The 25751-nt window shown below is 49.9% G+C and overlaps 1 protein-coding gene across 3 annotated transcripts in view; it reads right to left on the bottom strand.

Annotated features, from left to right (window-relative positions):
* The window catches only part of NOL4L (nucleolar protein 4 like), a 142870-nt gene that overhangs the window by 54238 nt on the left and 62881 nt on the right, over positions 1–25751 (bottom strand). For all 3 annotated transcript variants that reach the window (XM_032142171.2, XM_058432874.1, XM_058432875.1), the window contains exons 3-4: positions 23194–23305; positions 13730–13839 (exon numbers count right to left, since the gene is read on the bottom strand). In XM_032142171.2, coding sequence (XP_031998062.1) covers positions 13730–13839; positions 23194–23305 — 222 coding nt within the window. The remainder of the gene's footprint in view (positions 1–13729; positions 13840–23193; positions 23306–25751) is intronic.

Raw genomic sequence — 25751 nt, 5'->3', positions numbered from 1 at the left:
TTCTGGGTCTTGGTCAGGCTGTGGCGGTCACAAGGGTGGCCATCGGTACAGGGACCGTCTGGATGTTTTGAGCTGCTCCTTCCTGGCCCAGCCCAGGAAAGACGTCTCCTTTCCTGTTAGGTCTCTCTTGTCCTTAGAAACAGAGCAGGAGTCAGCTCCCTGGGCTGCCTGGCAGGGGTGTTTTACTGCCAGAGCTCTGACAGGACACAGCCACTGCCTCTCTTCATTCATGGACGCCCAGGTAGCAGCTCCTGACCTCTGCAAGCTTTTCCCTTGACACACACAAAGCGTCCCCAGGCCACCCCTGCATGCAGGGTTGCTGCTTATAGCACCAGGCAGCTCTCCTGCTTGCAACAGTAAATTACGAGTGCTTCCTGCATTTTTTTCCCCAGATAATAAAGTTGAAAGGCCACCTTGGCATCCTCGCATTTGTGGGGGTGGAGGTCTGCAGCCCGGAAGGGGCTCGAGCCTCAAGGAGCTGCTGGGGACAATGAGCTGTTCAGGTTCGGGGTATCTGCCAACCCCATCAGACACTGGCTTTCCAGACAGGGTGGTGGCTGTTTTCCACTTTCCCATACAGCTTCGGGGAAGCGAGAGGAAAGGAAAGACACAGACCTCTCCCAGCCCAGGTTGCCCTCACAAAAGAGAAGAAATGCTCACTTTCTGTGAGAATTTGGAAATTGTAGTAAGTTTCTAGAAAGCACCCCAGGATGTTCAAGAACATATACTGATTGCAAAAATAATGCCCCATAACAAAAGATGTTTGACAATGAGCTTTTCTCGCCTCTCTCTGTTCTCTTTTAAAAAAAAGTTTCTGATAAATCATTCCCTCTCAAGTTTAGAAATGCCCTATTTTCACAGGGCATGGTGGCTCATGCCTGTCATTCTAGCACTTTAGGAGGCCAAAGTGGGAGGATCGCTTGAGCCCAGGAGTTCAAGACCAGCCTGGGCAACACGTGAAGCCCCATCTCTATTAAAAAAATGCAAAAAAATTAGCCAGGTGTGGTGGTGTGTGCCTGTAGTCCCAGCTACTTGGGAGGCTGAGTTGGGAGGCTCACTAGAGCCTGGGAAGTCAAGGCTGCATTGAGCTGTGATTGCACCACTGCACTCTACCGTGGGCAACGGGAGTGAGACCCTGTCTCAAAAAAAAAAAAAAAAAAAAAAAGAAATGCACTATTTTCGCTATTTTCTTTGGGAGGCCCAGAAGTTCAAGATCAGCCTGGGCAACAAAGTGAGGCACTGTTTCTACTTAAAAAAATTTTTTGTTTGTTTGTTTTTGAGACAGAGTCTTGGTCTTGCTCTGTTGCCCAGGATGGAGTGCAGTGGTGCGATCTTAGCTCACTGCAACCTCTGCCTCCCAGGTTCAAGTGATTCTCCTGCCTCAATCTCCTGAGTACCTGGGATTACAGGCTCCTGCCACCACGCCTGACTAATTTTTGTATTTTTAGTAGAGACGGGGCTTCACCATGTTGATCAGGCTGGTCTCAAACTCCTGGCCTTGTGATCTGCCCACCTTGGCCTCCCAAAGTGCTGGGATTACAGGTGTGAGCCACTGCTCCCGGCCAAAGAAAAATTTGTTTTAAAGAAATGCCCTATTTTGCATGATACCATTTTAGGAGGATGGGGAATGCTGTGCTATCCATGTTCAGAGCCCCCCGATCCTGACACTGGGCTCATAGTGCTCCTGGCTCTGAGTCCACCTCTGTTTGTCAGTGAACAAAGAGGCCTGGGATAAAGTATCTTCACTTAATGCTCGTGTGGTCAGATCAGTGGTGCTGCTGCAGTATTTTTCCTCCACCAAAAAGGGAATACAAACATTTTTAGTCATTAAACAATTTTTGGCTGGGTGCAGTGGGTCATGCCTGTAATCCCAGCACTTTAGGAGGCTGAGGCAGGCAGATCACTTGAGGCCAGGAGTTTGAGACCAGCTTGGCCAACATGGTAAAACCCCATCACTACTAAAAATGCAAAAATTAGCTGGGCATGGTGGTGGGCATCTGTAGTCCCAGCTACTCCGTCGGCTGAGGCAGGAGAATTGCTTGAGCCCAGGCAGCGGAGGTTGTAGTGAGCCAAGATTTTGCGACTGCACTCTAGCCTGGGCCACAGAGGGAGACCTTGTCTCAAAAAAAAAAAAAAAAAAAAAAAGGAACAATTATTTTTTTTCAAAGTAATGCCTTTTTTCAAGCCAGCAAAACTTTTAAAAAGAAAGCCAACAAAGGAGAAACAATTCCTACTAGATATTAAAACATATGATAAAGTTTTCACACTTAAAACAGTTTGTTGCTGCTACATGAATAGTCAAGGAGCCCAATGGACCAAACAGAAGTAGATTCTGTTTTGGATGGAAACTTAGTAAGTTTTAAAGGTGTCATCTCAAGTCAGTGGGAGAAAGTGGAGTATTTAACAAATGATGCTGAGACAAAAGGGTTAAGTGGAATCTGTATCTCAGAATACGTCAGCATAAGCTCCAAATGGATCAAAGATTAAATATAAAAAATGAAAATAAAAACATGTATGCTTTTTGCTCTGTCCGCTGGAAGGCCCTGCAAGAAAGGATACTTCAGTACCAATGAGCACACATAGTGCCCGGATGTTGTTTTTTTGTTTTGTTTTATACAAAATATATAGAGATGAGGTTTCACTATGTTGCCCAGGCTGGTCTTGAACTCCTGAACTCAAGAGACCTTTCTGCCTTGGCCTCCCAAAGTGTTGGGATAATGGGTGTAAGCCACCATGCCCAGCCAGATTTTTTTTTTTTGAGACGAAGTCTCGCTTTGTTGCCCAGGCTGGAGTGCAGTGGCACAATCTCGGCTCACTGCAAGCTCCGCCTCCCGGGTTCACACCATTCTCCTGCCTCAGCCTCCCAAGTAGCTGGGAGTACAGGCGCCTGCCATCACACCCAGCTTTTTTTTTTTTTTTTTTTTTTTTTTTTTTTAGTAGAGACGTGGTTTCATCGTGTTAGCCAGGATGGTCTCGATCAGATATTTTGGTTTTTAAAATGGTTTTCCAATAAAAGGAATCAGAGCTCCTTAGAGAAATCACTGATTCCAGGATTGGGGCAGGAAATATGCAAGATGAGCCTGGAGTCTTACAGCGCCAGAAAGCAAAGAAGCACTAAAAAACAAGAAACGAACAAACAAAAACCCCAAACACCAATGAGGTATGGCAAAAGAGCACAGGAAACAACTGAAAAAGCTCCAATGGCCAAAGCTAGAACAATTTGTACAACAAAATGAAGAAGTATTGAATGATCATCAAAGCATAAAATAAACAGCTATGAGTCTCCACTTCTATAAATGGCTGAATAAATTAATAAGTGGGGGAGGAGAAACAAATCTCCTATGCATAAGCAATCTAAATAATTTATGTCGATAATTCACCCTAAAAAAGGCAGAGCATGACTCCTCACTCTTCAGGTGTGGGCTGCACACAGTGCCTTCCTTCCCAAGTGCACAGTGTGGAAAGAGGGAAAAGTCACTTGACAGCAGAGAAACGTGACAACCATTATTTCAACAGGTGTGATCAAGGCCAATGGCAACAGTCCTAAAACATGTTGATATTATAGACCCTTAACAGGATGTGATGAAAATGACACTCCATGTCTGTGGTCTTCCTGCTAATAACCCATAACCCTGGTTTTATATAGAGAAAAACGTCAAATTTCTAAATCCTACAAAATACATGACTAGTACTCTTCGAAACTGTCAAGGTTATCAAAAACAAGGAAAGTCTGAGAAACTGTCAAAGCCCAAAGAAGACTAAAGGGACATGACAATTAAATGCAATTAAATGTTACAATGAAAATTAAATGTTGTATCCTGGATGAAATCTTGGAACAGAAAAGGAAATTAGGTAAAAGCTAAAGGAATCTAAATAAACTATAGACTTTAGTTACAATAATGTATCAATGTGGTTCATTAGTGGTAACAAATGTATCACCTTAACGTAAGACACTGATAATAGGCGAAACTGTGTGTCCAGGAGTGCGCAATGTGGATACTCTGTACTATCTTCCCAATTTTTCTGTAAAGTTAAAACTGTTCTCAAAAATAGTCTATCAAAAAAATGAAAACATAAAAATACTAAAAGAAAACATGGGGGTGGAGTGGAGTTAGCCTTTTTAAGACTCAAATGCAGAAGCGATTTGAAGAAAAAATTGATACATCTGAGTACATAAAAAAAATGACAACACACACAGCATAGGCAATATCAAAAGTGAGAGAGCTACGGATGGGGAAAAGGAGGCAATGACTAACTCTGGGGAATCCGAAGAAAGGAAATGTAAGGAAATGTAATCATAGCATATGCTAATTGGGTCAGCTATGAGTAATATGCACACAGTCATAATAATATAAACAATGAATAGCAATTTATCTAAATAGAGAGGTATAGATATGTTGCAGGATGGAGGAAGGAGAAATAATAAGTGTATTTATGAGAGGGCGTAAGAGTGCAAATACTTATTTCCTACAGCAAGAAATTAACAACAACAAAAGCCCCAATTGAAAAATCAAGAACTTATAGTATAAGCAAGTTATTTCAAAATAGGAGTTAAACACCAGAAGAGACAGCTAAAAGATAAGAAAGAAAAGAGACTATCCCTAGAGAGTAGAAATTGAAGTGGGGAGGCTGGGGCAGGGTCTGCTATTTTTCTATATGATTTTAAAAAATGTATTCTAGAGGCCGGGTGTGGTGGCTCATGCCTGTAATCCCAGCACTTTGGGAGGCCGAGGCAGGCGGATTACCTGAGGTCAAGAGTTCAAGATCAGCCTGGCCAACATGGTGAAACCTCGTCTCTACTAAAAGTACAAAAATTAGCAGGGTTTGGTGCTGGGCGCCTGTAATTCCAGTTACTCAGGAGGCTGAGGCAAGAGAAATGCCTGAATCAGGGAGGTGGAGGCTGCAGTGAGGATCGCGCCACTACACTCCAGCCTAGGTGACGGTGAGACTCCATCTAAAAAAAAAAAAGTATTCTATCTATAAAAATAAAAATAATGCAGGCTGGGTGTGGTGGCTCACCCCTGTAATCCCAGCACTTTGGGAAGCCGAGGCGGGCGGATCACCTGAGGTCAGGAGTTCGAGACCAGCCTGGCCAACATGGTGAAATCCCGTATCTACTAAATATACAAAAATTAGCCGGGAGTGGTGGCCGGGGCCTGTAATCCCAGCTACTCGGGAGGCTGAGGCAGGAGAATCTCTTGAACTTGAGAGCAGAGTTTGCAACGAGCCAAGATCACATAACTGCACTCCAGCCTAGGCAGCAAGAGCAAAACTCCATCTCAAAATAAAAAATAAACATAAAAAGTAAATAAATGCAAATAAATCAAAACAATTTAAAAAGGGGTAAAAGGCCACCTGGAAGCGATTTCTGTAGGTGAGCTGCCCTGGGATTGTGGTGGAAGGTCTGAGGGCACAAGGTAGAAACTCACAGCAGCTTCTCCAGCTGTACGTCCTCTCACAGCAGAAATGCTCCAAGGATTGTCCTCTGCCTAGAGAAATCCCAACAGCAGCCCTGGTCAAGGACAGTATTTCAGTTGCTTTTGTTTTCTTGCTGCAGCATAAACCTTCCACAGGGCCAGGAATTTACTGAGACAGGACGAAGGTTTGGGCTATAGATTCTCAGATACTGAAAATGTGGCCAGTGGCATTTCAGGCCTTTCCCGTGCTCTCAGGGTGGCAAGTTAGGCCCTTGCAGCTCAGCTACACAACAAGAGGAGGTAATAGATGGAGCAAAGGAAAGAAGCCAGAAGCAGACCAGCAAGGCTGGGAGTAGGGAAGACAGTTGGTGGGACGGGTAGAAGCCTGGGAGGCTGGGAACTGAGAGGAAAGTGGTGGCCTCAGTGGGAGAGCCCTGTGGGGAGAGAATGAGGCAGACTAAAATCTAGGCAGCCAAAGCAGCAGACCCCATATCCTCACAAATGCCACAGGGTCTATCCCACTTATTGGTCCACGCACATTTTCAGGAGCAGACACAGATGCTCAAAGTTTGAACAGTCTAGAGAAATGGCTATTCCAAGACAGTAGCAAAATTTGCAAATGGTGAAAAGAGAGTGGAGATGGCAAAGATACGCTGAGAGCTAGAAAGAAAGATTCTGCCACTTACAGCAAAGCTTAACAGCTCTCCTCACCTCCCCAATGGCAGACCTCCAAGGTCTGGAGTGTCACTGGGAAACTGTCTTTGATCATCATAAAATATCACACTTTGCCCTACTTAATGCTTTTTTTTTTGCCTTGAACATTTATTTAACATTAATAGCGCTACTCCCTCTTTTTTGTTTTAATTTTCCTTTTTGCGTCATTTTGATAAATGTCTTTTGTAAATACCAAATGCCATTTAAGAAGGCCCATCTGCGCTTTTTATGATACTGTGTAATGAAATTTAACCCATTCACATTTTTTATATTTAGTAGTTTGGTCTTGTTTGTATTATGTTACTTTATGTAATTTATTATATACATTTATTTATCATATTCCTTTATATTTATTTTATATGTATACATAAATCTCTTTTTTGTGGTTTCTTCGTTTAGTCCCCTTAATCACTCTTGCTGGACTGATTAAGTTTTCTGTGTTTCTTTTATTCACTCTACTGGTTTAGAAGTTCTACATTCTATTTCTAGTCCATGGAGATTACTCTTTAACTTTAAAGAAACATCTCAGAGGCCGGGCGCGGTGGCTCACGCCTGTAATCCCAGCACTTTGGGAGACTGAGGTGGGTGGATCACGAGGTCAGGAGATCGAGATCATCCTGGCTAACACAGTGAAACCCTGTCTCTACTAAAAATACAAAAAATTAGCCGGGTGTCGTGGCGGGCGCCTGTAGTCCCAGCTACTTGGGAGGCTGAGGCAGGAGAGTGGTGTGTACCCAGGAGACGGAGCTTGCAGTGAGCCAAGATCGCGCCACTGCACTCCAGCCTGGGTGAAAGAGTGAGACTCCATCAAAAAAAAAAAAAAAGAAAAAAGAAACATCTCAGAACCTCTGCAGCTGCTTTTTTTTTTTTTTTTTTTTTGAGACTGAGTCTTGCTCTGTCGCCAGGCTGGAGTGCAGTGGCGCAATCTCTGCTCACTGCAACCTCTGCCTCCCGGGTTCAAGCGATTCTCCTGCCTCAGCCTCCGAGTAGCTGGGACTACAAGCACGTGCCACCATGCCCAGCTAATTTTTGTATTTTTAGAAATGGGGTTTCATCGTGTTGGCCAGGATGGTCTCAATCTCTTGACCTTGTGATCCACTCGCCTCAGCCTCCCAAAGTCCTGGGATTACAGGCGTGAGCCACTGCACCGGCCACCTCTGCTTCTTTAAGAGACCATCAAAGGTCACACACATTGAGCCACAGCAGGAGACGAGGCCATGTTTCCATTCTGCTATTACTCCTCTGAACTCCCAGCTCACCTGGGCTGCAGGGCAGCCTGAGGAAGGAAAGAAGGGAATCATCACTGCTATCAGGCTCCTAAACATGGTTGTCTAAGTCAGTACTCTTGGGTTCTCCATGGTAAGAACCCCATGAGTCAGCACTGTTTGAGTAAGTGACAGTCTCTCACAGTAACCCATTAACACTCCTTCTCCTTTGTGTCTGCCCATATTTGGGGGTCTTTCTGGGCAGGGGGGAGATTGAGACGGTTCATAAGAAAAGAAAGAGAAAAGATAATGATTAAAAAGTAAATGTAGTTAGCCAAAAAAAGTGGAAACAACCCAAATGTCCATGAACAGATAAATGCAATAAACAAAATGTAATTAATACAAATAAATACAAATACAATAAACAAAATCTATGGTTAATACAATGAAATATTATTGTCATAAAAAGGAATAAAGTTGGTCAGGGGCAATAGCACACATGCCTGTAATCCCAGCACTTTGGGAGGCTGAGACGGGCAGATTGCTTGAGTTCCAGACCAGCCCAGACAACATGGCGAACTACATCTCTACAAAAAAAATACAAAAACTAGCTAGATGTGGTGGTGCTCGCCTGTGGTCCCAGATACTCAGGAGGCTGAGGTGGGCAGACTGAGCCTGGGAGGGAAAGGCTGCAGTGAACTGTGATCATGTCACTGCACTCCAGCCTGGGTGACAGAGTGAGACCCTGTCTCAAAAAACTAACAAAAAGGAATAAAGTTCTGACACATGCTACCACATGGATGAACCTTGAGGACATGATGCACAAAAGGACAAAAGGACAAATATTGTCTGATTCCACTGACATGAGGTGCCTAGAAGAGCCAATTGCATAGAGAGAAAGCAGAATAGAGGTTACCAGGGCTAGGGGAGGGGAGGAAGGGGAATTATTGCTTAATGGGTACAGAGTTTCTGTTTCGGGTGATGAAAAAATTTTGGAAATAGATAGTTGGTGATGGTTGTGCAACATTGTGAATATACTCAATGCCACTCAATTATATACTTAAAAGTGGTTAAAATGGCACATTTTAGGTTTTATATATTTATCACAGTTTTCTTTTAAAAAAAAGAAGGTGGTGGAGAGTTTTTCAGGGTGGGCTTGTTTCCTTCTCCATTTAGGGCGATGGAAGCCTGAGAAAATTCCTGCTTGAACTCTGAACCTTGCTCCCTAGTGCTGACTGAGGAAGGGCTCTCTCCTGGACCTGGCTTCCAAGGAGGGGGCTTCCTCGGAGTCCTGGCCTCCTTCTCCTCTGTTCCCCAAACTGGCTCCAGCCTCCCCTGGTCCCAGGTCCTGCTCCAGCTGTTACTTCTCCGCTTCCCTCACCCAGGCCCTCTCTGCTTGCCCAAATACCATTTTAAAAGTAAGCCAGGCCCGGCGCGGTGGCTCACACTTATAATCCCAGCACTTTGGGAGGCCGAGGAGGGTGGATCACCTGAGGTCAGGAGTTCAAGACCAGCCTGACCAACATGGAGGAACCCCATCTCTACTAAAAATACAAAATTAGCTGGGCGTGGTGGTGCGCACCTGTAATCTCAGCTATTCAGGAGGCTAAGGCAGGAGCACCGCTTGAACCCAGGAGGCAGAGGTTGCAGTGAGCCGAGATCGTGCCATTGCACTCCAGCCTGGGCAACAACAGCAAAACTCCGTCTCCAAATAAATAAATAAATAAGCCAGTGCCCCTGAACTTCCTGGCACTAGCCCCTTCTGTTTTCTGTCCCAGGTGACAGCTCTGTGGCTGCTGTTTTGTCCCCTCTACTAAGAAGAGCTCACTGTCTGTGAAGGGGTCTGCTCCTCCTCACCTGCCCTCCAGGACCCAAGGAAAATTCTGGGCCAGGACAGAACAGTAGAGGAGAGGGAGGCAGAGGTTAATGGGGGCAAGCTAGAACCTCCATCAGGTGGGCTCAGACAATGGAGCCACACCACTTCACACACTGCTGTGAGGGCCATTAAAACCATTAGCAGGACATTAGCTCTGCTCCAGGAACTGCAGAGAGGGAGGCAAGGGAGGTGCCCACAGTCCTCCAGAGCTGAGCCCTGAGCCTCTCTGGGCCTCGGCTTCCTCTGGGTGGGAGAAGGAGCACAGTTGTCTCTCTGCTTCCACAGCTAATTTCTACAATGGGCCTGAAATCTTCCTTCCCTGCCCCTTCCAAGAAGATGGCTCCTTCCTCTGTACAACTAAATACAATTTCCATTTTATAGCTTTATAAGAGTATTCCCAAATAAAAAACTCTTTGATCAGGCCATACTCCACTATTTTCTGCTCAGTGTGGCCATTTTGATGACAGCTCCTGGTGTCCGTGTCTTAGGCTGGAGGTGCCGAGAGGGTGGAGTCTAACCCCCACAGTGGTGCCTTGTATCTTGACGACACTAAAAATATTGGGTGCATTGAATGAGACTTCAAGAAGAATCTTTCTTCTTTCTGTGGATCGTGTTATTGAATTTTCATATTATCTAATACCCTCTGCAGAGAAGGACTCATTTTCCAGCATATTAATCTAATACAACTGGCCTACAAGTAACATGATTCTGTCCAGCCCTCAAGAAAATCCCACCACCTGCATATTGATCAAAGCAAAGTGAGGGAAAATGTTCTCCTTATCTTACCATTTGTCTCTTGGATACGTGATGTTAGAAATAAACAGATTATTGAGATTTTTTCTTAGCCAAAGTTTTCAGACACAGAGCTTTGTTCAGCATTAATAAAATATTTATCCTGGCTGGGCACAGTGGCTCATGCCTGTAATCCCAGCACTTTGGGAGGCTAAGGCAGGTGGATCATGAGGTCAGGAGTTCGAGATCAGCCTGGCCAACAGAGTGAAGCATGTCTCTACTAAAAATACAAAAAAAATTAGCCGGGCCTAGTGGCAGCCGCCTGTAATCCCAGCTACTCGGGAGGTAGAGGCATGAGAATTGCTCGAACCTGGGAAGTGGAGGTTGCAGTGAGCCGAGATCGCGCCATTGCATTCCAGCCAGGGTGACAGTGTGAGACTCCATCTCGAAATAAATAAATAAAATAAAACAAAATATTTATCCTGGTTACCGGTTACTTTAGAATTGGGTTTATTTTCCATGTAACCTGCATTAGAAATTTGCAAACACTACAGATGTCCTCTTTTGGCATTCTGTGGTCAGAGTGATGAAACCACTCTCAAAGCTTGTCTTGGGACATCGGATTTGACAGCAGCCGAACCTATCCTGTGGCTGTGTTTGGATGGTGGGGAGTCATTCACCCACCCTGGCCTGCCTTTGCTGCACAGGAAATAAGCTAGTAATTGAAGTATATGTATTTTTAGTTCTAACTCAAGCTGAAGAATCAAAGACTGCTGGGTCCTTGGCCCTTCCTTGATGCTGCAGATAAATAATCTGGTGAGCCATGTGATTTCATGTTGCGCCACGTGCCCAGCCATAAAACAGGGTAACGGCACTGCCTAAGAGGCTGAGGCCTTGAGAGTTCATTGCTTTGCACGGAGTGCTGAAGACTGACAGATGAAGGGCTCTAGGCATGAGGCGGGAGGCTGCTTCACCTGCCAGGTGGTGAAAGGCAGGCCTGAACTTCCATCTCCTGCTGCACTCAGAAGAAGCTGGCAACATTCAGACACCCCCACCTGGAAACTACTAATGAAGCTGAGGAAGTCACATCCAGCCCCACTGTAAGCAGAGGCCACCTCGATCTTGGCCCTGCCCCAGCTGGACTCCCAGAGCACCCTGGAGACCAATGCCCTCCACAGTCCTTCCTTCCTTTGGGAGCTGCCAGAGCCTCACTAGGGCAATTCCTGCATCTCATGTCATGAACTACGGTTCATCCCCTGATACTCATCAGGTGCTTATGCACCCAACACTGTGCCTTCCCCCTTTCGCTTTGGCAACAGAACTCCTCACATTCTCTGCTGCAGCCACCCCAGCCCCTCAAATCTCTTGCAGGCTTGGTCCTCCCTTGAGCCACAAGGCCTTTGCATAAGCTGTTCCCTTGGCCTGGAACTCTCTTCCCTTCAGATTCCACTCTCAGCTGAAGCTCCTTTTCTGAGGCACAGCTTCCCTGACCCCTGCCTCAGTCCACCCTCCAGCCCACCCTAAGTACCCCCAGTGCCACGTGTCCTTCTGTACCATGGCAATGCCCCACTGATCACTTCCTCCATTGTTTATCACCGCCTGCTGTGAGCTGGGCATTTGTGTGCGATCCTCTGGCTGGTGTCTGTCTCCCCTAGATCAGAAGAAAATACAGGGATGCCAGCTGGAATCTCAGCACTTTGGGAGGCCTAGGCAGGCAGATTGCTTGAGCCCAGGAGTTCAAGACCAGCCTGGCCAACATGAGGAAACCCCATCTCTACAAAAAATATAAAAAATTAGTCAAGCGTGGTGGCAGGCGCCTGTAATCCCAGCTACTTGGGAGGCTGAGGCGGGAGAATCGCTTGAACCCGGGAGGCGGAGGTTACAGTGAGCTGAGATCAGGCCATTGCACTCCAGCCTGGGTGGCAGAGTAAGATTCTGCCTCAAAAAAAAAAAAAAAGAAAAAAAAAAGAAGAAGAAGAAGAAAGAAAATCTAGGGGTACTGCTGTTTCTGCTAATCCCCAGAGCCTGGCTCACAGAACAGAGCTCCACAAATATTTGTGGAATGACTGAATCTTCATTAAAGCACCTAACCCATAGTCTTAACTCCCCTCCTTCCATTGACGCAAGTGAAGATACAGTTAGGATTTTTAACCAGATCAAATATCTGATTCGTTAGTGAGAGATCGCAACTTGCACGACACTGACCACTACTGGTTCTAGTGGTGACCTGGATTTAGTGCCATTCTGTAGGAAACAAAACCAGGGGGCTGTGCTCCCGGCTGTTTCTGCGGTTTTGTGCTTCATTCTTCATGGGCACAGATGAGCACGGTCATAACCGTGTTTACGAAGCCAGGTGCCGGTGACAGTGAGGATGGCTACAGGAAAGAAAGGCCACAGATTGCTCTTCAGCGGCAGTCAGAGGAGACCTAACGCAGAGGCTGCACAGTGGTGCTGGGATTCTATAACCAATAACAAAAGCGACACCCTCATTACCGACACCCCTGCAGCCCAAACTACTTTGCCTTTGCGCATTGGAAACCCAACCCAAGCCCATTTTCCCCACTGGAATTATTTGTGATGATGTGAAGTTTTTGGAGATGCAACCATCCCAGAACAGGCAGGCTCAGATGAGAAGACATGGGAAACACAGTTCTAGCAAAAGTTCTACCGCTCAGAGCAAAGCCTACATCACACAGCCTCTAGGGTCTGGGCACAGTATGGGGACAGGAGGGCTGGCCGCCCCGCCTCTTGAAAGGAATACACAGCTCTGCAGGTTCAAGCCACCCAGCTGAAGTCCTCGAACTGGGTATCATGGGCCAAGATGCCACCTGCACGTGTCCTGCTACATCACCATGGATCTGGCCGAGAAGCCGCCACCACCCCCTCAGAGCACGCACGCTGGGGTCGTCAAGGACACCAGTGCACAGGACGGCCGCACCCAGAGCTAGAGACCGGCTGCACAGGACAGCCGCACCCAGGGCTGGAAGACAGACTCGAGTTCTGACCCATCTTTCAATGGGAGAGAAAGAATCCAATCCCCTGCTAGGGCCACAAGGACATGATGGGTTTGGATGTCCTAAGAGACGAGAACACTCCAAGCCAAAGGCAAGAAGTGATTACCCTAGTTTTAGGCGGTGGCGGGGGGGGTGGAGGTGGAGGGAAACTCACCTAGTCCTTCTTTGAAAGACAGTCAGGCTACTTGCTTTGCAAAGGGTTAGGAGGTGGACTGTGTGGGAAGGCAGGCGAGAGGGAGTTTCTTTTCATAGCCTGTTTCCATGGTGTCTCATGGCCCTTGGCAAACCCCAGCTGGGGAGGCTTGGACGGCCAGGAGGCCCCAGGGCCACCCTCCAAGGACTATCCCCTAGTCCATCTGGGCCCCAAGAGTGACAGAGGCCACAGGCAGGCGGTTACTCTCTCTTGCCTCCCTGGGGGAAGGTGGCAAGAGGCCAGCGATAAAGGGCAGAGCAGAGAGAGAACAACTCCAGGGGCCAGGGTTGCAGCTCCCTCCCTTCCACGTCCTCTCCTCCCCCTCCTCCCATGAGCCCACCCAAGGGGAAAGTTTTCTCCCTGAAGACCCGCAGGGCTGTCTGCACAGGAGACCCTCTCATGAGAAACACATTCTTGCCTCCCCTCTCTCCGCCTGGACAGCCCAGATAACCAGATAAGGGCCTCTTTGATTTCCCGTGTGTTTACACAAGCTGTGGCCCCTAGTCTTGGAAAGAATCAACCACCGCCAGGCAAGTCAGGACGCTTCCAGGTGGGGTGAGGGGAGACAGCCGCCTTACCTGCTCCTGGGAATTCATCACTCGAAGCTTCATCTGCTTCAGGTAGGTAGAGGTGAGGGGCATGTTGTAATCAATAATCCCAGAGACCAGTGGAGATGGAGGCTCGTTTTCTGGCAGAAAGAACAAAAGGAAAGCCCTTTCAGTCTGTGCTGCGGGCCTGTCACCCATATGGAGCATTTAACAGAGCCCATGGAAGAGGAAGCCACCTCGGAGGAGAAGGGACAGGTCAGAGGTCGCAGACTCTGTGGCTCACCCACATCTGGCCCAGAGATGTGGACTGCATGGCATTAAAAATTTTTTTTTATTAGATGCCAGTGTTTTAGAGATTTCACATGTTAAAAAACAATGAGGCCAGGCGCGGTGGCTCATGCCTGTAATTCCAGCACTTTGGGAGGCCGAGGCAGGAGGATCGCTTGAGCCCTAGGAGGAGACACAGGCCCCAGGAGTTTGAGACCAGCCTGGGCAACACAGGGAGATCTCATCTTTACAAATAATAAAACAAATTAGCCAGACGTGGTGGTGTGTGCCTGCGGTCCTAGCTACATAGGAGGCTAAAGTGGGAGGATAGCTTGAGCCCAGGTAGGCAAGGCTGCAGTCTACAGTGAGCTGTGATGGCACCACTGCACTCCAGCCTCGGCAACAGAGTGAGACTCTATCTCTAAAAAACAAACAAACAAAAAAACCCAACAAACCCACCCCCCCAACACACACGCACATGTTTGTATGAATTTTTGGCTTATTTGAAGAACATAAAGTCTGGCCACATGGACCCCCCCACTCCTGAAGGCAAGCAACCACTGCCACTTCAGCAGCCACTTCTTTTAGGCCGGGTGTGTGGCTCCCATTTTGCCACAGTCCCCACCACTCCTTATCGTATTGCACAGCTTTGCTCATTTGCAAGTATCAATTATGATACTTGCTAGACCCTTGAAGGCATCTGTGTTTCCAACCACTGTCTAAGTCAGTTATCTTCCAGGTGAACACATGCCACTCTCACCTCACGCAATCCCACCACCCCACAGCATCCCCCAAAAACATCCTCAGGTGCCATATGGTTCCCAGGTCTGAGCCAGGCCTTCAGTAGCCCCCAAATTCTGGTTCCTCCTTCATCATATGCAGAGGAACATTCTCCTCCCATTTATTCCTTTGTTGTCCTGAAGACCAAAGTGATGCATGTTCTTTTTGCAGAGAATTTGCAAAGTGCAGAAAGATGTAAAGAAAAAATTTAAAAACCATAATTGCACCACGCGGCTTGGCATATGCTTCTGTTTATTTTTTCTCTGTGATTTTTCTTTTTTACACATGATCTCATAATGCATACAGAGAATTCCAGTCTACTTTTAAAAAGTTTTTTTTTCCTTAACATTTTGTCATAGGTATTTTCCCCAACATCAAGAATCTTATTTTGCTTTGTAAGTAGAATTTTTATGGCCATGTAATATTTTACCATAATTTGCTTAAGTCACTCTCTAATGATTGGCTATTTAGGTTGTTTCCCATTGGGGCTATCATAAACAACACTGCAGGGGACATCTTTGTGCATAAATATTGCTCCATATTTCTGATCTTATTTCTGCCTTTTTGAAACAGATTACAAGAAATTAAAAGGTAGGGACATAATTTGATAACCACTAAAATCTCTGACCAAGCTGCTGTAGGAATTGTTTCAATTACTTGTTATCTGGCCTCCTCCTCCTTCTTCCAAGGACTTCAGGCCAGATTCATTTTGCCCCAGGCTTTCAATCAAAAGGTGCCCCTGGTACACAGTCCCACTGATGGGCTGGGATTTCCATAGCGTGAGGAAAAGTGGGAGCAACGTCCAGAACAAGTGCCCTCTACCATCACAAGAAGGCCCAAGAGACAGGCTGCAGGGTGACAGGGCCGAGGTCCAGGAGGTCCAGAGGATATCCGGGGGTGACTTATACTACTTGCCCCTCCAGAGCCATAGCCCAAAAGAGTCCCTGCAACCTTGAAAACGCGATACCAAGGGCAAGAAGCCAGACATAAAACGACAACCACTGTATGATTCCACTTACACGAAATATCTAGAATAGGCAAATTCAAAGAGACAGAAAGTAACTAGAGGTTACTGGAGACTGGTGGCTGAGGGAATGGGACTTTATTGCTTAATGGGTACAGAGTTTCTGTTTGGGGTGATGAAAAAGTTTTGGAAATAGATAGTGGTGATGATTGCTCAACAGTGTGAATATAATGTCTTTAAAATGGAACGATTAAGCCAGGCACGGTGGCTCACGCATGTAATGCACTTTGGGAGGCAGAGGCAGGAGGACTGCTTGACCCCAGGAGTTCAGGCCAGCCTGGGAAACATAGTGAGTCCCTCGTCTCTACTAAAAGGTAAAAATGTTAGCCGAGTGTGGAGGCTCGTGCCTGAAGTCCCAGCTACTTGGGAGGCTGAGGTGGGAGGATCACCTGAGCCCAGGATGTTGAGGCAGCACTGCACTCCAGCCTGGGTGAGAGAGACTGTGTCTCAACAATAACAACAGAAAAAAACAAAATTATTAAAAAGGCAAGTTTTTATGCTGTAAATGTTTTACCATAATTTAAAAAGAAAAAAAAGTCTGCAAACAAGGGGTGAAGTTACCCAACGAGGACAACGGAAGTTCCTGCTTGGCAAGGATAGGAACAGCCCTGCAGAAAAGGTGGGAACCCGGAATAGCTGGGGCCTAAAGGATGGGGGTCCGCTTTGACGCTGTGTACTTCTGGTGACTTCACAGATCAAATAACATTTTGAATCAAGTTTTACAGGAATGCAGAACTTAGTTTTGCTCTTTAAAGCTACCCTGTCACATATAGAATGTTTCATTCTGTTCTTTGAGGAAGAAGTAGATGTCGGCTGGGTGCGGTGGCTCACACCTGTAATCCCAGCACTTAGGGAGGCTGAGGCAGGCGGATCACCTGAGGTCAGGAGTTGGAGACCAGCCTGACCAACATGGCAAACCCCCACTCTACTAAAAATACAAGAATTAGCTGGGCATGGTGGCACGTGCCTGTAATCCAGCTACTTCAGAGGCTGAGGCAGGAGAATCGCTTGAACCTGAGAGGCGGAGGTTGCAGTGAGCCAAGATCACGTCATTGCACTCCAGCCTGGTGACAGAGCGAGACTCCGTCCCAAGGAAAAAAAAAAAAAAGTAAATGTCACTAATGGAATGGCTAAGAAACTGGCCTGAAAGGGACCACCCCCTCCTCCCCTTTTTCAGAGAGACTTCTGCTTGGTTGGGTGGCAGGGATCCTCTGCACCGATACCAAACTCAAATGGGTTTCCACCCCACTGTCAACCTAGATTTGACGTTCTTAACCTCAGTGGGGTTTTGAACCCTAGCCCCATACATTGACTGGGTCGGATGCACATGTCAAGCAGACAGTCTAGTGATGACACTGAGATGGTATCACTCAGAAGAGCCGTGGGTCCTGTTTTCAGAGGTGGATGTTCAGACTGAGAATTCTGCCATTGCTGTTTCCTCTAAGAGGAGGCTGTCTGGTGAGAAGCTGTTAAGTACCATGGTGAGTGTGACATGGTGAGTGTGAAGGGCACCCAGCACTCTTGCGGCCCCGGTCGGCCCTTCATTGGGTGTTGCAGGGATTGTCTAGGTTTGGGAGGCGCGGAGGCGGGGAGCTGTGTTCTTTTATTGATGGTCGCCCCTGTCCTGACTGCAGTGTCATGACTGCTCATGAGAAAGTATCTTTAATAAAGCTAGTGGCAGTGTGGCTTAGGAAAAATAAAACAGTGGCCAGGACAGCACCCTTGAGAGGCGGGAGAAGAGGTCTTCCTTGGCCTGTTCCCGCCCCGGCGTCTCCAGAGATGAGAAACCACTTCCTGTGCCTGTGGGTGAGCCAAGAGAGATCAGAAGAGGAAGGCAGGATGCCCTGGTCTTGGGGAAGCTGGAACATTCCAAGCAGACCCCTAAACCCATCGGAGAACACCTTACATTGCTAAAAGGTGAAATGCTTGATTTTGCAGTTCCAGAATGAGAGCTCTGTGGGGGAGATAGGACCTCCGCAGGGAGGGGACATTCTAGGTGAGGAAATGAGCCATGGAGCCATGGGTGGGAGGTCAGAGCTCAACCACACCACTGGCAGAAAGGCAGGCAAGCTTTTCAGCAGTGAGGAGCCCCAGGTGTTCTGGATTCAATAAGTGGGTGCACACTGAGAGGATGGGGTTAGTGGGAAAGAGAGACGGAGCAGGGGCCAGTGGGAGCCTCAGAGTCAGATGCTCACCAGTGAGAAAAATGCCAGGATGGGGGACAAGCTCAGGTGGAAATGTGAACAAGGAAGAAGTGGGTTTCTTGGACTGAGACACGCCGCCCCCCTCCCTGCCCTATGGTCAACATGTGGTGCCACACTCGAGCCTCTACAAATGACCTGATAGTGTGGCACCGCTGGACTCTGTTGCCATGGAGAAGGGTGAGCTAGGAGGTAGCAAGGGTCACGGAGCCTAAATCATCCAGCAGGTTGCTGGCAAGAGAAGCACAGGAAGTGCCCAGAGAGATGTTTCAACATCTCTTTGCCAAGAAAAATGGAAACCAGCCCAGGCACTAGACCTAGTTTTATGCAGTCTCGAGAATAATCAATGATGTGGGTGCTTGAGCCAAGCCAAGTTGTTTGCTGGCCTGTGCAGCTGGGCGCCAATGGCACTCATCAACCAATGCAAACTTCAACCATGGGAGTGACGCTCGTTTCCTCGCGGGAACACCAGGTGGTGATGCTCACAAGCTTTCACCTACAGCACGAAGAACTCTCAGTCCAGAGACAGGTATGAAAGATCTTCCAGGCAGGGGTGGGCGTCGAAGGACATGTGCACGATGGGGGCCTGGCACAGAGAGGCCGTGAGACCATCCAGCCTCAGGGGGTTCAAATTTGGAAACAGAGATCCCAGGCCAGAGGCCAGCTCAAAAGGTGGCAAAAAAAATCTCCTTCCTGGGGAAGTAAATCATTGAATTGGCAAGTCTTCGAGGAGTGCTGATGTGCATGCTATCTGGGTGGGGAACATGAGGAAACTGTGTGTGGTGCAGTCCCCAGGATCAGGAAACAAGGGTGAAGGATGAGCAGGGTGCGACAGACGTGAGGCCATTAGGGTCACTGGAGGAAGAGCTGAGAGGGCCCCAGAGTAGCTCAAGGAAGCTTCGTGGAGAGAATCTGAATGGGACTCACGAACTATTGCTCAGCTGACAGCTCCTTAGCACCTGCTTAGGGCTCCACACACACACTCTGGTTAGAGGCTCCCAGGAACCTTGTGAGGTGGGTGCTCATAGTAATACCCTGACTTTACAGATGAGGCAACAGCACACAGAGAAGCTATGCAACCTTCCCACAGTTCCACAGCAAGTGAGTATGAGAGCTGGGAGAGGCCAGGCTGGCAAGGAGGGATGTGAAGGGGCCAGGCATGGAGGGCCTTGAAAACCATGCAGAGTCTGGGCCTGGTTGCGAAGGGGCGGAGACCCAAGTGGACAACCTGCCTACTGAGGAAGAGTCAGCATTGCTGCCCATTGGCTACTCCCAGTTTGCAACCATGTAACAATATTTTGTCACATCAAAGAAAACAGAGACGTGTCTCCAAAGGTCCCTTTCCCCAAGAGCTGGGCTGGTCTGAAGTCACACCCACTTTGCGTGCTCTGTCCTCAATTCCTCAGGGACTGGTGGAAAAGGAGTGTGGAGTCAGGAGGTCCTGGAATTTCCCGTCCTCAGACTTCCTGATCCTCTGCCACCTCCTTTGTTTATGCTCCTGGCACTGGGGGAGGGCACGGGGCTGTCCAGGCCCCCCCACTCTGCTGGGGAGAGACCACTGAGCAAAGGAGGCCACTCTATTTCCTTTCTTTCTTTTTAACATGAGGCCAGGAAGCCAGGCATTCTCCCAGCAGCCCTCAAGGAGCCTCCATCCTGTCCCCGTCCCCGCTCCCTCCCACCTTCCTGGGGCAGGAACACTGGGCCTGCCTCTGGGGCTGGTGCAGGCTCTGCTTTCCCAGCAGCTGGAGAGGGAGAAGGGAGGGCTGGCAATGCAGGGGTGCCTGGGAGACAGCAGGATATAGCTATATCCAGTGGCCAGCATGGCAGGCAGAGATAGGATCTGCAGGCTTTCAGCGGGGGCAGGAGGAGGGGAACCTGGGGACGGTCCAGGAGGCGAGTGCCTCTGGCCACTTAGCAGACAGTGGAGCCTTTCAGACTCTAAACTCTCCACTGGCAGCTTCCAGAAACCAGGCCTTTCCCTTCTAACCCTGTCCAGGGTGTGGACCCAGCATGCTTGCCTGGCAGGGCTGGGGGCCACATCTGATCTTACGTGGGTAGAGGCAAACCTTGTGTCTCTGTGGGGCCACGTGGACGTTAGCATCCTTGTGTCTGGGCACCGTAGGCCACTACACGGGCTGGAGGCAGGAGGCAGGGTGATGCTCCCGAGGTACCCGCTGCATCCCAGGTGCCCTCCACAACAGGCTCCCCCTCACCACCCTGAAAGGATGGCATTCCTTCCACTTTGCTGATGAGAAAACACGGTTTCCTGCCTGCACTTCTATCTCCTGGGAGAGCTTGGATGAATGATTTCACCTCAACGCCTCTCTGTGCCTCAGTTTCCTCACCTGTAAGCCAGGACTAACGCCTCATAGGATCCTTGTAACTGTCATGATCAGGAGCTGCTCAGAGAGGTTCCCTGTCCTGCTGAGGGACACGCAGTGGGGAACAGGGCTGCACACCAGACCTGCCTCACTCCAAGTCCATGCCCTTCCATGCGCCACTTCCCCGGGCTCCTGCTCCCTCAGCGTCTTCTCCTCTCCCTGCGAGGGGAAGCTCCACTACCTAGGACAGAGATGGCATTGTGCCTGAGGATGGGGGAGGATGGGTGAGAATGGGCATGGTGCTCATCTTCTGTCCAGCCTGAAGAAAGCCTCAGGAAAGATGGGCTTCAGCAGCGAGCCCACAGCGCTGGTTTATATTCTAGATGGCTCCTGGCCTGTGTGCTCCCTCCCTCCCTGGCCTCTTTCTCCTCCCTGGGGGTGGGGCGTGGTGGTGGCAGCCAGTGAGGAGAGGAAGCAGGCCACTGCTGTGCTCCGCGTTGCCCTCCTGGCCACACAGAAGCCCGCAGATGAGGAGTGCAGCCTGCAGCGTGGGGAGACCCAGCAGCCATCAGTGAGGAGTGCAGGGGGAGCTGAGGAACGCCCTCCACACTGCCGTGGGATGCGTGGCAGGGGAGGGGAGCGGATGGCGTCTCAGACACCCCAGAGCAGCCCACAAACAGAGCCCCTCTTGGCTTCGCCTCTGTTCCTCCAGGCAAGCAATTCTGTGTCTGACTCCGCCAGTTGCTATGGAAACAATGAGGAAAGGAACAGGAGGGGACAGGCGGATGGGTGGGCAGGAACCAGGCAGTCACCACTAGGACATACACCCCTGGCCCCTGTGGCCTAAACTCTGGCAGGGTGGAGAGTGCGGCAGGGAAAGCCCTCCAGCCCATCTGCAGGTACCAAATGCTGTCTTGGCCCAGGAGTTGCAGCTGCTGCCTGGCCCGGGGCAGGCCACGTGGGCAGCAGCATTCAGGATCACTGGCTCAGGCATGCATCGCGGGAGTGTCCAGCATTGTAACAGGAACCGCAATAGCCACAGCTCTCTCTTCCTGCACCAATGCCAGGTACAGGGACTAACCCACATCTTGTCAGCCTTCTGATTAACCCCATTTCACAGATAGGGAACTGTGGCTCAGAAAGATGAAGTCCCTTGCCCAGGACACACAGCAGCGGAATGGTAGTGCAGCCCTGGAGCCCTGTTCTTAACATAGGAACCAGCATTTATGAGGGATTAACTAGATCCATTCCTGCCCCTCGTGCTTTGAAGTTGGCCCATGTGCCCAATGAAACAGCCGTGGCCTGATGGCTCCCAAGGGCATGGAAGCCTCTGGATTTGGTGAGTCAGTTGCTGTCAGAAGCCGTTCACGTGTGTCAGGGACAATGAACACGAGCAGAAAGCCCTGCTTGACGCCCATGCTCCCAGTCCTTTGTTGTCTGCTCAGGCTTTGCTGTGGATTTTTCCTTCCCCAGATTCAATGGATGCTACTTGAGTGCCACCGGCTAAACGGCGTGCCCTTCATTCGAGTCTGTTTCCATCCTCGGGCAAAACACCCACTGACTTCAGCAACTTCCACAGGCCCGATGCCCGGGAGCTGGCACGATGCACCAGGCAGTCCTGGAAACCCTGATAAATCGCCCACCTGGGCACCATTTCTCAGGGCAGCATTATAATTGTACCAGCCAAATGTGCTGGGCCGTCTCACTGTGCCAAAGCCACCTGCAAACAGATGGGTCCCCAGATTTCCTGGAGGCCTCTGGGATGTTCAGTTTGAGGGGGTGTGGGGGTGCTGAAGTGAGGTCCTTGCTGGTCTCACTGGGCAGGACAGAGCTGGAGGGCATGGACGTCAGTCCAAGGGATCACCTTTGGTGGTCACAAGTGCTTTGGGCATTTTATTTTATTTGTTTTTTGAGATGGGGTCTAACTCTGTCACCCAGGCTGGAGTGCAGTGGCATGATCATGGCTCACTGCAGCTTCCACCTCCCGGGCTCAAGCAATCCTCCCACCTCAGCCTCCCAAACTGCTGAGATTACAGGCATGAGCCACTGTGCCCAGCCTGCCCTGGATATCTTAAATTCTCATCAGTCGGCCGGGTGGGGATTACACACCTGTAATCCCAGCACTTTGGGAGGTCGAGGCGGGCAGATCACGGGGTCAGGAGATCGAGACCATCCTGGCTAACACAGTGAAACCCCGTCTCTACTAAAAATACAAAAAAAAATTAGCCAGGCGTGGCGGTGGGCGCCTGAAGTCCCAGCTACCCGGGAGGCTGAGGCAGAAGAATGGCGTGAACCCGGGAGGCGGAGCTGGCAGTGAGCTGAGATCGCGCCACTGCACTCCAGCCTGGGCGACAGAGCAAGACTCTGTCTCAAAAAAAAAAAAAAAAATTCTCATCAGTACCCCATGGGTTTACTGATCAGTGGCCACATGGGTGTGCACAGGGTGGAAACAAGCACCAGGGAAGACGTATCATTAACAGGTATGTGGGTGGGAGGATGCATGCACACGTCTCAGGGAGAGTACAGGCCAGACTACGGCTCGTGCATGGAGAAGCAGTGGGAGGCCTGGATGGAACTTTGAGAACGGGGCAGGCTGGCCATTCCCAACTGGAATCCACCTGGGAAGAGAAGGGCTGTCCTGGGCCTTGAAAGGCAGGGGAAACATGTTGTTCGCTTTTTTGTTTTGTATGGTTGGTTTTTAAATGAAACTTGAGATTGAAAAAAAGTTAAACAAAACAAAACAAGGCTCTTTGGGCAGCACCACGGACCCATACTGGCCTCTGGGACTAGCAACAACAGCTGCTGGACACATTTCTGTGCCAGCAAAAGCTGGCGTCTTCAGGGACAGTCTACTCTCAGACGGCCCCCGCCCTAGCCCTCCAGCACGCCACCCCCCGCTACCTTTGGGTTCCAGGCCATTGGAGTTAAAGTGCATCCTCTTCTGACACTCCGTACAGCTCATCAGGAACCGGGTCACGGCCTCTCTCGGGAGGAAGGCATAGGTCTCTGCGATCTGGAGGAGAGAAGAGCTTCACTTGTTATATGGATCCGTGGGGAGGCGACTTGGCCATGGGGTCACCAAGGTCTGAGCTTTGGTGGCAGATGCTTTGGCTCTTGCAAGGAAAGTCAGGGATTTGAGGAGCAAGGGCAGGTGTCCTGGATTCTCTGCTGTGGAAATGAGACAGTACTTTTGTGGAAAACCATTTGTTTTAAAAATCTCAATAAAGGAGGTTAAAAATTGAAAAAGCAAACCCTTTAAACATTATCTAGTCTTTAACCTATATTCTAATAAGTAACATTCCTCAGAACATTTTATTGCTGCTACGAAAAAAATGGGCTTATAAACATTGCTCTAGCATAGGGTGAGCAGTTCCCCTCTTAGAGATGGATAGACTGAGACCCACAGATAAATTCACTGCCCCGGGCCCATACACAGAACCAAAGGTCCCACAAGCCATCTCCTGTGATCACTCACAAGTCAAGAACCTTCTTAGGAAGAGCTGTGAAGGGCTAGTACCAGGCATCAGACTTTTCAAACTAGACAGGCTCTGCGGGACCCCCAAGTTCCAGGCAACTATGGCTTGGAGAGGTGAGCCGACTCCCCAAGGTCACACAGAACTTTCAAGGCAGTGCCAGAGTAAACCCCATGCTCCAGGTCACACTACTCCACAGTTGCCTCCAGAAGGCCTCCCCTAGTTAAGGAGGAGGACAGGGATGCAGAGGGCTGGGGAGAGACACAGAGAAGGGAGGGAACGTGAAAAAAGGGCTGGGCGGGGGAGTGGGGAAGAAGTGGCAGTGGGCCTAGGTGTCCAGCCCTTTCCTCTTGCTCTGGGTTTTGGAAAAGCCACTGACCCTGATTTAGCTGTCTGGTGGGGTCAAAGAGTCCCTTCAGTCCCAGGTTCCCTGGGCTGAGGCTGCCCAGTTACTGGTTTTCCATGTGCTTCCTGGAGCCTGGGTCCTCCCGCAACTCTCCACTAAGGGGCAGCATCACCCAAGCATTCCGCTGTCCTCGCCGCAGCCCGCAGCCCGGAGCCCGGCTGGGAAAGTTGGCCAAGGGTGAGGGGCTGCTCTTGGCTGCGCTTGGCCCCACCTTTCCTCAGCAACTGCAGGGGTTTGCTCCTTTGGAAATCCACGAATGTCCTTCTCCATCTCTGCGATGGCTGGAGGGTAGAGGTGGGCTAGGGCGGGGCTGGGGAGTGGAGTTGTGGGGGGATGCAGAAGGCCTTGGGGTGCCCCAGGCTGTGGCTGGGCCCTTGGAGGACCAGCTCAGGCACAGCTTCCAGCTCAGCCCACTGGCAGAGTCCAGGGGCCACTCTTGCCAGCTGCAAATGCGAAGTTAATTTTGGTGACACAATTGTTATTTCTCAGCTGATCTGATGCTCTGTGGAGCAGGCAAGCTCCTTGATGAGTTATCTCCCTTCCAAATTCCCTGTCTGATTGCCTTCCTCTGGAGGTCAGGGACAAGGGCAAACCCCAGTGTCTCTGACTGCAGCAGCGGATGGGAGAGCAACATCAGGGATGCAGCTGGTCCTTGACAGGTGTCAGGGCCAAGGGATGGGGCTTTTCTACCATGCACATGGAGAGCTTCATCCCCAGCCCAGGCCAGGATAAATGTGGCCACCACTCTACCCCTGAAGAGGGAGCCACTCCTGTGCCCTCAGCAAGAATGGCCCTGCCCATCCTGCGTGCAGCCCTCAGCAGAGCAGCCCAGGGCTGCCTGGAAGTCTGGGGGCACGTTCCTCTCAGGCCTGCTGGGTCTGGAGGGAGATGCCTGGCTGAAGGGTGGCAGCTGCAGGAGCAAGTGTGCAGGAGGGAAGGGCGTGTGCTAGGCAGAGCAGAGGGCTGTGGCTGACTTGGGCCGACAGATGCTCCTCGGCTCCCGAGACGTGGCACCCTGGGTCAAGCCTCAGGAGAGCTCAGTGGAGGGCCCGGGGGAGGGTTGCACAGTCAGCTGGGAGAAGAGGGCCAGGTCCCTACCATGAGGGCAGCCCTGCTAAGCTACCAAAGCTTGCCCGCTCACCTGCCAATGGGCAGAGAAACATTTTTTAAAGTGCTCAGGGGGTCCTCCTGGCCTGGCTGCTCTGCTGAAGGCTGCACACAGGATGGGCAGGGCCCTTCTTGCTGCCTGGCCTGCTGAGGGAACAGGAATGGCTCCCTCTCCAGGGGTAGAGTGGTGGCCACATTTATCCTGGCCTTGGCAGGGACCCCAGCAGTGTGCAAAGGCTGGCTGACATGCCACAGGGAGGGAAGTGCTGAGCACACACCTTCTGGCCCTGGGTCCCATAGACGGGTGGAAGGGGAGGATAGAAGGCTGACAGGTGAGAAGTCCTTGGAACTGCCTGAGGGCCAGGGAGGGAAGCCCTGCCCCACAAGGTTGGATTGTCTGCCAGCCTGGCTTAGAGCTCCCTGGGGAGTCAATAAAGCGTAGAGTCCAGCCCAGCTCTTCACTGCCGTAGGGA

Source organism: Hylobates moloch, unplaced genomic scaffold (assembly GCF_009828535.3).
Source record: "Hylobates moloch isolate HMO894 unplaced genomic scaffold, HMol_V3 SCAFFOLD_21, whole genome shotgun sequence".
NCBI classification, from domain to species: Eukaryota; Metazoa; Chordata; class Mammalia; order Primates; family Hylobatidae; genus Hylobates; species Hylobates moloch.
The sequence above is the reverse complement of the archived record's forward strand: the minus strand, read 5'-3'. Positions and strand labels throughout refer to the sequence as shown.